This window comes from Ranitomeya variabilis, chromosome 4, assembly GCF_051348905.1.
Source record: "Ranitomeya variabilis isolate aRanVar5 chromosome 4, aRanVar5.hap1, whole genome shotgun sequence".
Taxonomy (NCBI): Eukaryota; Metazoa; Chordata; class Amphibia; order Anura; family Dendrobatidae; genus Ranitomeya; species Ranitomeya variabilis.
Genome location: NC_135235.1, coordinates 414,307,792 through 414,323,086, shown reverse-complemented (window position 1 = coordinate 414,323,086; position 15,295 = coordinate 414,307,792). Strand labels below are relative to the sequence as shown.

General features: G+C 46.3%; 1 protein-coding gene across 4 annotated transcripts in view; it reads right to left on the bottom strand.

Annotated features, from left to right (window-relative positions):
* The window catches only part of LOC143765027 (uncharacterized), a 54,499-nt gene that overhangs the window by 23,029 nt on the left and 16,175 nt on the right, over positions 1-15,295 (bottom strand). For all 4 annotated transcript variants that reach the window (XM_077251256.1, XM_077251258.1, XM_077251255.1 and 1 more), the window contains exon 2: positions 13,523-13,658. In XM_077251256.1, the coding sequence (XP_077107371.1) occupies positions 13,523-13,630 (108 nt within the window). In that variant the 5' untranslated portion in view covers positions 13,631-13,658. The remainder of the gene's footprint in view (positions 1-13,522; positions 13,659-15,295) is intronic.

Genomic DNA, 15,295 nt, shown 5'->3' with positions numbered 1-15,295 from the left:
GAGAGGTTGCTGCCGCTTCGTCAGAAGCAGGGAGAGCGTTAGGCAGGGTCCATTAACCACCAAACCGCTTGTGCTGTAGCGATTTCCACTGTCCAACACCACCTTCGGTGTGCAGGGACAGTGGAAGCTACATTTTTTTTTTTTCTCTCAGCGCTGTAGCTCATTGGGCTGCCCTAGAAGGCTCCCTGATAGCTGTATTGCTGTGTGTATGCCACTGTGCAAACCAACTGCTTTTTTCAAAGCACAAATCCTCTTGTTCCTTCCTTTCTGCACAGCTATCTTTTTTGTTTGTCCACACTTTTTATTTAATTTGTGCATCAGTCCACTCCTTATTGCTGCCTGCCATACCTGGCTGAGATTACTGCAGGGAGATAGTAATTGTAGGACAGTCCCTGTTTTTTTTTTTTTTTTTTGTGGGAGATTAAGATTGGCATTTCTGCTAGAGTGCCATCCCTGTGTGTGCCATCTCTCACTCAGTGGGCCATAGAAAGCCTATTTATTTTTTTGCTTGATTTGGGTTCTAAAATCTACCTGAAAAAAAATCACTACATCAATCAGAGGGAGAAAAATATTGGCCTCAGGGCTTGTGTGCCACTCCTGACTCCTGTGTGTGCCATCTCTCACTCAGTGGGCCATAGAAAGCCTTTTAATTTTTTTGCTTGATTTGGGTTCTAAAATCTACCTGAAAAAAAATCACTACATCAATCAGTGGGAGAAAAATATTGGCCTCAGGGCTTGTGTGCCACTCCTGACTCCTGTGTGTGCCATCTCTCACTCAGTGGGCCATAGAAAGCCTTTTTTTTATTATTATTATTTGGTTTCTAAATTGTCCCTGAAAAAATCATTTTATCTTATTTGGTTTCTAAAGTCTCCCTGAAAAAAAATAAAAAAATAAAAAAACAGTGGGAGATTAATATTGCCCTTTCTGCTTGTGTGCCAGTCTTGACTCCTGGGTGTGCCATCTCTCTCTCTCAAATTGTGGGCCATAGAAAGCCTATTTATTTTTTTGCTTGATTTGGGTTCTAAAATCTACCTGAAAAAAAATCACTACATCAATCAGTGGGAGAAAAATATTGGCCTCAGTCAGGGCTTGTGTGCCACTCCTGACTCCTGTGTGTGCCATCTCTCACTCAGTGGGCCATAGAAAGCCTATTTATTTTTTTGCTTGATTTGGGTTCTAAAATCTACCTTTAAAAAAATCACTACATCAATCAGTGGGAGAAAAATATTGGCCTCAGTCAGGGCTTGTGTGCCACTCCTGACTCCTGTGTGTGCCATCTCTCACTCAGTGGGCCATAGAAAGCCTATTTATTTTTTTGCTTGATTTGGGTTCTAAAATCTACCTGAAAAAAATCACTACATCAATCAGTGGGAGAAAAATATTGGCCTCAGTCAGGGCTTGTGTGCCACTCCTGACTCCTGTGTGTGCCATCTCTCACTCAGTGGGCCATAGAAAGCCTATTTATTTTTTTGCTTGATTTGTGTTCTAAAATCTACCTGAAAAAAAATCACTACATCAATCAGTGGGAGAAAAATATTGGCCTCAGTCAGGGCTTGTGTGCCACTCCTGACTCCTGTGTGTGCCATCTCTCACTCAGTGGGCCATAGAAAGCCTATTTATTTTTTTGCTTGATTTGGTTCTAAAATCTACCTGAAAAAAAATCACTACATCAATCAGTGGGAGAAAAATATTGGCCTCAGTCAGGGCTTGTGTGCCACTCCTGACTCCTGTGTGTGCCATCTCTCACTCAGTGGGCCATAGAAAGCCTATTTATTTTTTTGCTTGATTTGGGTTCTAAAATCTACCTGAAAAAAAATCACTACATCAATCAGTGGGAGAAAAATATTGGCCTCAGTCAGGGCTTGTGTGCCACTCCTGACTCCTGTGTGTGCCATCTCTCACTCAGTGGGCCATAGAAAGCCTATTTATTTTTTTGCTTGATTTGGGTTCTAAAATCTACCTGAAAAAAAATCACTACATCAATCAGTGGGAGAAAAATATTGGCCTCAGTCAGGGCTTGTGTGCCACTCCTGACTCCTGTGTGTGCCATCTCTCACTCAGTGGGCCATAGAAAGCCTATTTATTTTTTTGCTTGATTTGGGTTCTAAAATCTACCTGAAAAAAAATCACTACATCAATCAGTGGGAGAAAAATATTGGCCTCAGTCAGGGCTTGTGTGCCACTCCTGACTCCTGTGTGTGCCATCTCTCACTCAGTGGGCCATAGAAAGCCTTTTTTTATTATTATTATTATTATTATTTGGTTTCTAAATTGTCCCTGAAAAAATCATTTTATCTTATTTGGTTTCTAAAGTCTCCCTGAAAAAAAATAAAAAAATAAAAAAACAGTGGGAGATTAATATTGCCCTTTCTGCTTGTGTGCCAGTCTTGACTCCTGGGTGTGCCATCTCTCTCTCTCAAATTGTGGGCCATAGAAAGCCTATTTATTTTTTTGCTTGATTTGGGTTCTAAAATCTACCTGAAAAAAAATCACTACATCAATCAGTGGGAGAAAAATATTGGCCTCAGGGCTTGTGTGCCACTCCTGACTCCTGTGTGTGCCATCTCTCACTCAGTGGGCCATAGAAAGCCTTTTTTTTATTATTATTATTATTTGGTTTCTAAATTGTCCCTGAAAAAATCATTTTATCTTATTTGGTCTCTAAAGTCTCCCTGAGAGAAAAAAAAATAAAAAAATAGGTGGGAGATTAATATTGACATTTGTGCTTGAGTGACAGTCCTGCGTGTGTGGCATCTCTGTGATTTGGTGCCACAGAAAACAGAGTGTGTAACATTGTGCCTGACTTTCCTTGTGGTCTCACCAACCTGTTAAGGGATATTGAAATCATACTGAAGTTATAGCTCACCGTGTAAGTTGTTTGACAGCAACAAATAAAGTTACTTTGGTTAAGTTTTTAAAACAATGAGGAAGTCTGGTGCAAGAGGTCGTGGCCGTGGGCGTTCATTGTCAGCTGGTAATGATGGTAGTGGTAGTGGAGCATCAGGTGGTCGTGGGGATAAAAATATTCCACCTAAGTCTGGAGCTGTGGAGCCAGTTTCGTCATCTGGCTACACAAGGCCTCGAACGCTCTCTTTTCTGGGAGTAGGAAAACCGCTTTTAAAGCCGGAGCAGCAACAGCAAGTTTTGGCTTACATTGCAGACTCAGCCTCTAGCTCTTTTGCCTCCTCTTCTGAAACTGGTAAATGTAAAAGCAGCGCGTCGCTTGTGGATGTTCACGGTCAGGGACAAGTCGCTTCCTTGTCCTCTTCAGCAAAAACTACAACAAGAGAGAAGGATGCAGCAGGCGACACAACGGGTTACTCCATGGAGCTCTTTACACATACCGTCCCTGGCTTAGAAAGTGAAACACTTAACAGGCCATGCCCATTACAAGTAGATTCTGACATGGAGTGCACTGATGCACAGCCACAGCCAGAGTACTATGCTGCTCCTTTGACTCAGACCACAACATTGCCCTCTCAGGGTACTGATCCACAATCAGACCCTGATGAGACTATGTTGCCCCGCCACGAACGCTATACCACCGACCGACACAGTGACACAGACGAAGTTGCACACGAGCTCGAAGAGGAGGTAATAGATGACCCAGTTGTTGACCCCGATTGGCATCCATTGGGGGAACAGGGTGCAGGCGGCAGTAGTTCAGAAGCGGAGGTGGAGGAGGGGCCGCAGCAGGCATCAACATCGCAACAGGTTCCATCTGCCGGGCCCGTATCTGGCCCAAAACGCGTGTCAAAGCCAAAACCTGTTGGAGGACAGCGTGGCCATCCGGTTAAAGCTCAGTCTGCAATCCCTGAAAAGGGATCCGATGCTAGGAAGAGTGCAGTCTGGCATTTTTTTAAACAACATCCAATTGATCAGCGCAAAGTCATCTGTCAAAAATGTTCAACTAGCTTAAGCAGAGGTCAGAATCTGAAAAGTCTCAATACTAGTTGCATGCATAGACACTTAACCACCATGCATTTTCAAGCCTTAAGTCCCTTAAGGTTGTAGCACCCTCGGCCAATGAAGCTAGTCAGCAACGCAACATCCCTTCCGGCACTGTAAGGCCACCATTTTCCGCACCACCGGCAGTATCTGTGCAGGTTTCTTTGCCAGCCAAAAGCAGTCAGGGTCAGGGAATCACCAGTTTTGTAGGAGGAAATATTGCATCTAGGGCACCGGCGGAAACAATACCGTCTCCAACCGTCTCTCAGTCTGCCATGTCCACCGGCACACCCGAAAGTTCCACGATCTCCAGCTCTCCAGTCCAGCTCACACTACATGAGACTCTGGTTAGAAAAAGAAAGTACTTATCCTCGCATCTGCGTACACAGGGTTTTAACGCCCACATAGCTAGACTAATCTCGTTAGAGATGATGCCCTACCGGTTAGTTGAAAGCGAAGCTTTCAAAGCCCTGATGGAGTACGCGGAACCACGATACGAGCTACCCAGTCGACACTTTTTTTCCAGAAAAGCCATCCCAGCCCTGCACCAGCATGTTAAACAGCGCATCGTCCATGCACTCAGGCAATCTGTGAGTACAAAGGTGCACCTGACTACAGATGCATGGACCAGTAGGCATGGCCAGGGACGTTATGTGTCCATCACGGCACACTGGGTGAATGTGGTGGATGCAGGGTCTACAGGGGACATCAATTTCGGGACAGTTGTGCCTAGCCCACGGTCTAGGAAACAGTTGGCTGTAGGCGTTCGCACCCCCTCCTCCTCCTCCTCCTCGTCCTCCTGCAGAAGCTACAGCTCTTCCACAGACCGCAGTCGGCCAACCACTCCATCGGCAGATGACACTGTTGCACACCAGTTGTCCCATTATGGGCCAGCTACTGGCAAGCGTCAGCAGGCTGTATTGGCTATGAAGTGTTTGGGCGACAACAGACACACCGCGGAAGTTCTGTCCGAGTTCTTGCAACAAGAAACGCAGTCGTGGCTGGGCACAGTAGATCTTGAGGCAGGCAAGGTAGTGAGTGATAACGGAAGGAATTTCATGGCTGCCATCTCCCTTTCCCAACTGAAACACATTCCTTGCCTGGCTCACACCTTAAACCTGGTGGTGCAGTGCTTATTGAAAACTTATCCTGGGTTCTCCGACCTGCTCCTCAAAGTGCGTGGACTTTGCTCACATATCCGACGTTCGCCTGTACACTCCAGCCGTATGCAGACCTATCAGCGGTCTTTGAACCTTCCCCAGCATCGCCTAATCATAGACGTTGCAACAAGGTGGAACTCAACACTGCACATGCTTCAGAGACTGTGCCAACAGAGGCGGGCTGTTATGTTTTTGTGGGAGGATACACATACACGGGCAGGCAGTAGGATGGCAGACATGGAGTTGTCAGGTGTGCAGTGGTCGAAGATACAAGACATGTGTCAAGTCCTTCAGTGTTTTGAGGAATGCACACGGCTGGTTAGTGCAGACAACGCCATAATAAGCATGAGCATCCCCCTAATGTGTCTGCTGATGCAAAGTTTGACGCACATAAAGGATCAGGCGTCTGCACCAGAGGAAGAGGAAAGCCTTGATGACAGTCAGCCATTGTCTGGTCAGGGCAGTGTACAGGACGAGGTAGCGGGCGAAGAGGAGGTGGAGGATGAGGAGGATGATGGGGATGAGTATATTTTTAATGCGGAAGCTTTCCCGGGGGCACTGCAAATTGGTTGCGTGGCAAGGCCGGGTTCTGGTTTTTTGAGGGACACAAAGTGACGTAGATTTGCCTGAAACTGCCCCTCAACCAATCACAACCGGAGATTTGACAACTGGAACTTTGGCCCACATGGCGGATTATGCCTTACGTATCCTAAAAAGGGACACACGCATTACGAAAATGATGAACGATGACGATTACTGGTTGGCCTGCCTCCTTGATCCAAGCTATAAAGGCGTTGCATTGTGCAAAATATTATGCCACATGAGAACTTGGAACTAATATTAGCAACCAAACAATCAACTCTTGTTGACCGTTTGCTTCAGGCATTCCCAGCACACAGCGCACGTGATCGTTCTCACACGAGCTCCAGGGGGCAGCAGACTAGGAGTGTTAGGGGTGCACACATCAGAAGTGGCGTTGGACAGAGGGGTTTTCTGACCAGGTTGTGGAGTGATTTTGCTATGACCGCAGACAGGACAGGTACTGCTGCATCAATTGAAAGTGACAGGAGACAACATTTGTCCAGTATGGTTACTAACTATTTTTCATCCCTTATCGATGTTCTCCCTCAACCGTCATTCCCATTTGATTACTGGGCATCAAAATTAGACACCTGTCCAGAATTGGCAGAATATGCATTGCAGGAGCTTGCTTGCCCGGCAGCAAGTGTCCTATCAGAAAGAGTATTCAGTGCTGCAGGTTCAATATTAACCGAAAAAAGGACTCGTCTGGCTACCCAAAATGTTGATGATCTAACATTCATTAAAATGAACCACAACTGGATTTCGAAATCTTTTGCCCCACCTTGCCCGGCAGACACCTAGCTTTCCTATGAAAAGCTCTTGCCTGTGGACTACTGTGAATTACTTTTCTGATGTCTAATTTGCTGCAGCTGATTGTCCAGCATACGACATGTTTACACCTCCCTAAATGGTCAAACTCCCCACACGGGGCCGTGGTATTGCGACTTGGCGCAAGCACCCGTGAGACTGCTGTTTGTCTGAAGAGGTGGGTGTGCTCGCTTTTGGTCGACGGCATTGCTGGGTCCCTCATAGTACAATAAAGTGTCTCTGGCAGTGGTGGTGCGCACCCAACGTCAGACACACTGTTGTAACATGAGGGGCCCTGGGCCTGTACCGCCGGCCACAAGAGAGTTCACCCACCCCCAGGTCAAAGATTGCTCTACCACTTCCACAGTTATCTCTCACACTTCCACCAATGTTTAGTCTATGCGCTGACATCCTTCCATACCTGCCACTGACAATACCATTGTGTTGACATGTATGATGGTACTTAACATAGTCAGGGGCAGTGTCCTCTATTTACCACAGTAAATACTTTGCGCTAAATTAGTAGGTCTGAAACAACGCAGAGGATCCCACCCCTGAACCTAATGATTGCACCCTTTAGTGTTTTTTTGTTTTGTTTTAATGCGAGACATTCACATTTATTTGTTGTTTTGGACTACTAACTGGCAGACACTCATTACAATCGGCCTCCGTTGACCAGACCACTGCTGCCCGTGTACCCCTGGAACCTATGTTACAGTGCCTACAGCCAGCCCATTTTATTATGTTAGGCCTTCGAAGCCTGTCTGCGGTCCCTCCTTCCACTAGGCCTCCACTCACCTGACCACTGCTGCCCGTGTACCCCTGGAACCTATGTTACAGTGCCTACAGCCAGCCCATTTTATTATGTTAGGCCTTCGAAGCCTGTCTGCGGTCCCTCCTTCCACTAGGCCTCCACTCACCTGACCACTGCTGCCCGTGTACCCCTGGAACCTATGTTACAGTGCCTACAGCCAGCCCATTTTATTATGTTAGGCCTTCGAAGCCTGTCTGCGGTCCCTCCTTCCACTAGGCCTCCACTCACCTGACCACTGCTGCCCGTGTACCCCTGGAACCTATTTAAAGTGCCTACAGCCAGCCCATTTTATTATGTTAGGCCTTCGAAGCCTGTCTGCGGTCCCTCCTTCCACTAGGCCTCCACTGACCAGACCACTGCTGCCCGTGTACCCCTGGAACCTATTTTACAGTGCCTACAGCCAGCCCATTTTATTATGTTAGGCCTTCGAAGCCTGTCTGCGGTCCCTCCTTCCACTAGGCCTCCACTGACCAGACCACTGCGGCCCGTGTACCCCTGGAACCTATGTTACAGTGCCTACAGCCAGCCCATTTTATTATGTTAGGCCTTCGAAGCCTGTCTGCGGTCCCTCCTTCCACTAGGCCTCCACTCACCTGACCACTGCTGCCCGTGTACCCCTGGAACCTATTTTACAGTGCCTACAGCCAGCCCATTTTATTATGTTAGGCCTTCGAAGCCTGTCTGCGGTCCCTCCTTCCACTAGGCCTCCACTGACCAGACCACTGCTGCCCGTGTACCCCTGGAACCTATGTTACAGTGCCTACAGCCAGCCCATTTTATTATGTTAGGCCTTCGAAGCCTGTCTGCGGTCCCTCCTTCCACTAGGCCTCCACTCACCTGACCACTGCTGCCCGTGTACCCCTGGAACCTATGTTACAGTGACGCTCAGATTTAATGACGTCATGGAGGTATTCCTCCTCTCTGGGCGTCGCTGGGATAGCCGGAAGGAGCGCTGTGCCGGCGGATGCATCCGCCCACATGCGCCGCAATACTTTCATGCGGCAATTAGAAAACAGCTGCAGTAACGATATAAAACTGATCAGGCACTACGATCCACACAGCCCCCCGAGGAAGCTCTAAAACGCGAAACGCGCGTCGGGGCTATCTGTGAGGACACCTGGCATAGATCGCACACATGGGTAAGCACATTACTGAGTCCACGGCTTAGCCACATTACTGTTTTCGGGCAGGTTGCAATATGGGTGGGAGTTAGTGTAGACAGGGGTATTCTTATAGAAAAGGTTACTGACCACCTGGTTTTATACCACTGTCTCCCCTCCCTATTTTTACTATCTGTGTAAATATACATAGGTTACCGTGCCATGTTAGTGACTCATTGCAGGTTACATATGGTCCTGCAAGTGCACCCTTACGCTCTTTTTATTGTGTGCATATCTATGCCTGTGTTGCCTCTTAGTCATGCACCTTATCCTCATTACCTACTATTTTATGTGTTTGTATTTTGCTAATAAAGTTTACTAACTCTATTTACATTGTATTGTCATCCATTCTGTGAGATGGGGCATTATGCTCTTTTGAGCTTATAGGTTTATAGTTATTAGGGAGTTTTGCCCCTTGTTTTCCCCATTGGAGTGCGATGGGCACATCCGTAAGAAGGGAATTTATTACTAAAAATTACATCCACAGTGTCGGTTTTTGTTATAAAAAAAACCTATGTTACAGTGCCTACAGCCAGCCCATTTTATTATGTTAGGCCTTCGAAGCCTGTCTGCGGTCCCTCCTTCCACTAGGCCTCCACTGACCAGACCACTGCTGCCCGTGTACCCCTGGAACCTATTTTACAGTGCATAGAGCCTATTTTTTTATTTTATTTAATATTAATAAAGCCATGATGGACTACGCTGTACCACGCTATGAGCTACCCAGTTGACAATTCTTTTGTGAGAAAAGCCATCCCACCCCTCCACCAGCATGTTAAAGACCACATTGTCCTTTCATTCTGTCAATCTGTGAGTCCAAAGGTACACCTGACAACAGACACATGGAGCGGTAGGCATGGCCACGGAAGGTTACGTGTCCTTTGTGGCGCAATGGGTTAATGTATTGGATGCATGGTCCACACAGGGGACAGCCTGGTAAGTCTGTCTGCAGTCCCTAATTCAAGTTGTCCTCAACTGAATAAAGCTGAGCTTCCACCTTCTGGCTCTGATTAACTGCTGTTTTTTACAAAATTGGTGTTTCCGGCCTACTAACGGTGTCTGCCCCTGCCTGGTGTTGTCCTCAACTGAATAAAGCTGAGCTTCTACCTTCTGGCTCTGATTAACTGCTGTTTTTTAAAAAATTGGTGTTTCCGGCCTACTAACGGTGTCTGCCCCTGCCTGGTGTTGTCCTCAACTGAATAAAGCTGAGCTTCTACCTTCTGGCTCTGATTAACTGCTGTTTTTTAAAAAATTGGTGTTTCCGGCCTACTAACGGTGTCTGCCCCTGCCTGGTGTTGTCCTCAACTGAATAAAGCTGAGCTTCTACCTTCTGGCTCTGATTAACTGCTGTTTTTTAAAAAATTGGTGGTTCCGGCCTACTAACGGTGTCTGCCCCTGCCTGGTGTTGTCCTCAACTGAATAAAGCTGAGCTTCTACCTTCTGGCTCTGATTAACTGCTGTTTTTTCAAAAATTGGTGGTTCCGGCCTTCTAACGGTGTCTGCCCCTGCCTGGTGTTGTCCTCAACTGAATAAAGCTGAGCTTCTACCTTCTGGCTCTGATTAATTATTATTTTTTTTTTTTTTAATTGCTGGATGGGGCCTAATACCTCTGTTTACTGCTCCCTGGTGTTTGTCCTCAACTGAATAAAGCTGAGCTTCTACCTTCTGGCTCTCATTAAGTGCTGTTTTTTAAAAGATTGTTGGTTATGGGCCTACTAACGGTGTCTGCCCCTGCCTGGTGTTGTCCTCAACTGAATAAAGCTGAGCTTCTACCTTCTGGCTCTGATTAACTGCTGTTTTTTAAAAAATTGGTGTTTCCGGCCTACTAACGGTGTCTGCCCCTGCCTGGTGTTGTCCTCAACTGAATAAAGCTGAGCTTCTACCTTCTGGCTCTGATTAACTGCTGTTTTTTAAAAAATTGGTGGTTCCGGCCTACTAACGGTGTCTGCCCCTGCCTGGTGTTGTCCTCAACTGAATAAAGCTGACCTTCTACCTTCTGGCTCTGATTAACTGCTGTTTTTTAAAAAATTGGTGGTTCCGGCCTACTAACGGTGTCTGCCCCTGCCTGGTGTTGTCCTCAACTGAATAAAGCTGAGCTTCTACCTTCTGGCTCTGATTAACTGCTGTTTTTTAAAAAATTGGTGGTTCCGGCCTACTAACGGTGTCTGCCCCTGCCTGGTGTTGTCCTCAACTGAATAAAGCTGAGCTTCTACCTTCTGGCTCTGATTAACTGCTGTTTTTTAAAAAATTGGTGGTTCCGGCCTACTAACGGTGTCTGCCCCTGCCTGGTGTTGTCCTCAACTGAATAAAGCTGAGCTTCTACCTTCTGGCTCTGATTAACTGCTGTTTTTTAAAAAATTGGTGGTTCCGGCCTACTAACGGTGTCTGCCCCTGCCTGGTGTTGTCCTCAACTGAATAAAGCTGAGCTTCTACCTTCTGGCTCTGATTAACTGCTGTTTTTTAAAAAATTGGTGGTTCCGGCCTACTAACGGTGTCTGCCCCTGCCTGGTGTTGTCCTCAACTGAATAAAGCTGAGCTTCTACCTTCTGGCTCTCATTAAGTGCTGTTTTTTAAAAGATTGTTGGTTATGGGCCTACTAACGGTGTCTGCCCCTGCCTGGTGTTGTCCTCAACTGAATAAAGCTGAGCTTCTACCTTCTGGCTCTGATTAACTGCTGTTTTTTAAAAAATTGGTGTTTAAGGCCTACTAACGGTGTCTGCCCCTGCCTGGTGTTGCCCTCAACTGAATAAAGCTGAGCTTCTACCTTCTGGCTCTGATTAACTGCTGTTTTTTAAAAAATTGGTGTTTCCGGCCTACTAACGGTGTCTGCCCCTGCCTGGTGTTGTCCTCAACTGAATAAAGCTGAGCTTCTACCTTCTGGCTTTCGGCCTATACTATCAGATATTAAACTGCATTTGGCCTACTAGTGTGGTTGGGCCCTTGAAACAGTGTCTGCTGCTCTTGGGTTTGCTACTCCACTGAACAAAGCAATGCCGCCTGTTTAGTCCTGTTACCAATTTTGAACTGCATTTAGCCTACTTTATTCTTTGGCCCTATATCTGTTTCCTCCTCATCCTGCCCATTGCCCAGCCACTGCTAGATGAGTCTGCTGGTACATTGACCTAGACCACTACATTCCCCTTGCACTCTACACAGCCAGAATCTGACCCTGCTGAAAGTAAGGTTCCCCTTCCCGCATGTTATACCACCTTACACAGGGACAAAGAGGAAGGTGCAGATGAAAGTGCAGGTTCCTTCATCAGGTGGGGGGGCATACTCGTTGGCGACGTCACTGGCACAGGGCCCCTCAGAGTACGCAAAAGTGTCGCTGCTGGTGGGAGGCGCCCCCGCCATGCAAACACACCGCCGTACTTTGAGGGGCCCTGTGCCAGTGCCAATGCGAACGAGTGGGCCCCCCCTGCTTGCTCAGGATCACAGCACTTGCAACGTTGAAATACTTACCTCTCCCTGCTCCACCGCCGTGACGTAGTCCGCGTTTCCTGGGCCCACGAAAAACTTGAGCCAGCCCTACTCCCCCCACAACTTTTGCCAAATGACCCCCAATTTCCTATGCCCAACTATTATTATAAAGTTAATTAAGATTGACAAGCTTCAGAAACAAGAATGGATGTTTTTGGCATTAAAATGGGCACTGTAGGTGTTTTCCTGGCCTCCACTCACTGCCGACTATGCTTCCCCATTGACTTGCATTGGGTTTCGTGTTTCCGTCGATTCCCGACTTTTAGTGATAATCGGCCGACTGCACTCGACTCGACAAAGTCGGGTTTCACCAAACCCGACTCGATCTTAAAAAAATGAAAGTCGCTCAACCCTACTCTCCATTATTAATCTGGCTTAATGTCACCTTACAATAGCAAGGTGACATTAACCCTTCATTACCCCATATCCCACCGCTACACGGGAGTGGGAAGAGAGTGGCCAAGTGCCAGAATAGGCGCATCTTACAGATGTGCCTCTTCTGGGGTGGCTGGGGGCAGATGTTTGTAGCCAGGGGGGCCAATAACCATGGACCCTCCCTAGGCTATTAATATCTGCCCTCAGTCACTGGCTTTACCACTCTGGCGGAGAAAATTGCGCGGGAGCCCATGCCAATTTTTTCCGCGATTTAACCCTTTATTTTAGCAGCTACAGCGGCCAAATTTTGCACATACACGCTACTAACATTAGTAGTGTGGAATATGCAAAAAAAATGGGATATGAGATGGTTTACTGTATGTAAACCATGTCTCATATCCTGTTGGGTTTGGGAAGGAGAAATGAAAAGCCGGCAATTGAATTAGCGGCTTTTATGCTATCTAGCGCTGCATTAAATATATACATATATAGGTGTCTCACTGACATATATATATATGTATATATACCTATTCTATGTGTATATATCTACTCTATTCTAACCTGTCAGTGTGATTTTACTGTACACCGCGCTGAATTACCGGCTTTTCAAAGGACACCGGTGCGTAAAAATCGGACAGGACTCGCATGGTGCGAGTGCTGTGCGATTTTTTTCTCGCACCCATTGACTTGCATTGGCGAGTCTCGTCCGAGAATCGCAGCAATACGCAGCATGCTGCGATTTTTTTCTCAGCCGACCCAGATTTTTCTCAGTCCGATTTCGGCTGAGAAAAAAAATCGCAAATGAAAAGACACCTATTGAAGAACATTGGTCCGAGTGCAATCCGATTTTTTATCGGATTGCACTCGTCCGTTTTCCTCGCAAGTGGAAAGGGGCCCTAAGGTGCCAACAAGTAGGCCACCATCATTGTTAGTAGAGGCACACAGGGCAGTGTCAAATATCACTGTTAGGTTTCTCTACTGGGCAAGGTTGGTCATGTGACCGATTCTGCCTGGAGAGATGGAGCTTGATGCTGTCAGTGGCAGCTTTCAGCGGCCTGTTTGTCTGGACTTATTTTACACTTTTGGAGAGGAGGCTTCTTCCAGACCTGCTATACGGATTTTGAAAATACATTTTTGTTATGTCTCGGTTTTATTAAAAGTGATGTCACATGACATAATTTACAGATCCCCTCACCTCTCCAGTCAGCAGGTAGATGATCTCTAGGGTGAGGGTTAGGATCTTCTGTGCCACGTCCTTTCTGCCTTGGTACATCCCACAGGGTTCAGTCATAGAAAGAACCATTGTTTCATAGAAGACGTTCTTAAAGAGACTGCAACAGAAATTAAAATGAACCAAAATCTCTGGTAAAAAGAATGCATTTTTTAAAGGGGCTTTCCCAACTGTGACATTTAAGACATATCTACACAATATGCTATAAATGACTGATCCATAAAGATTACACCCAACACATATGAGCATAAATAACTGATAGATGCCAGTTTCTTCCCATCTCTGGAGGACAAAACGTATCTTTAGTGCTCATTTTTTTCCTTAAGGGCTCATACTCATTTGCGTGAAAAACGGACGAGTGCAATATAATTTAAAAAAAAATTGGATTGTATTTTGACCAATGTTAATCTGAGTCCCGATTTTATTCTCAGCTCAGATTGGACTTAGAAGAAAAAAAAAAAATCACAATATCCTGCGATTTGCTGCGTATATCGGACAAGGCTCGCCAATGCAAGTCAATGGGCGCAAGAAAAAAAAACGCACAGCACAGGGACAATGCAAGTGCCGTCTGATTTTTAGTAACCAATGTCCTAGAAAACCCAACATTTCATCAGCCAATTACAGTAAATTCACTGTGTGACCTGTCAGAATAGAAGAGATAGAATAGATATATATAGAACAAAATACATTGCCCTGTCCTTCAAACTGCACATCCAAGCTCTCGCCACCTCCTGTCGCCTCCAGCTCAAAAATATTTCCAGAATCCATCCTTTCCTCAACCCTCACTCTACCAAAATGCTTGTGCATGCCCTAATCATCTCCCGCCTCGACTACTTCAACATACTCCTCTATGGCCTACCTTCTAACACTCTCGCACCCCTCCAGTCCATCCTTAACTCTGCTGCCCGACTAATTAATCTCTCTCCTCGCTACACTCCTGTTTCCCCCCTTTGCAAATCCCTTCACTGGCTCCCAATTTCCCAGCGTATCCAGTTTAAATTACTAACACTGACCTACAAAGCCATCCATAATCTTTCTCCTCCATATATTTCCACACTAATCTCTCAGTATCTTCCCTCACGTAATCTCCGGTCCTCCCAAGACCTCCTTCTCTCCTCAATGCTTATTCGCTCCTCACCCAATCGCCTCCAAGACTTCTCCCGAATATCCCCCATCCTCTGGAATTCTGAACCCCAACACATCCGGTTATCCACTACTTTTGGATCCTTCAAAAGAAACCTGAAAACCCACCTCTTCAAAGAAGCTTACAGCCTGTAATGACCACAAGGCCACCTCAACACCATCGGAGCTACTGCAACCCTTGACCTACTGTCTCCTTCCCCATAATCCTGTAGAATGTAAGCCCGCAAGGGCAGGGTCCTCGCCCCTCTGTATCAGTCTGTCATTGTTAGTTTTGTTTACTGTAAGTGATATTTGTATTTTGATGTAACTCCGTCTCATGTACAGCACCATGGAATTAATGGTGCTATATAAATAAATAATAATAACATTGAAAGTTGTCAGTGACCTATATAATTAGTGCAGTCCGTGTGTAGTTTAATGTGCTTAGCTAATAACTAAGTAACTTAAAGAAAAAAATGGCGTGGGGACCCACGAAATTGTAATAACCAACACAGGAAAAGCCGACAGCTAGGGGCAGATGTGTATAGACTGGGATGGGGGTAGTAAGCATGGCGCTTCCCAGGCTATTAATATCAGCTAACACCTGAATACTTA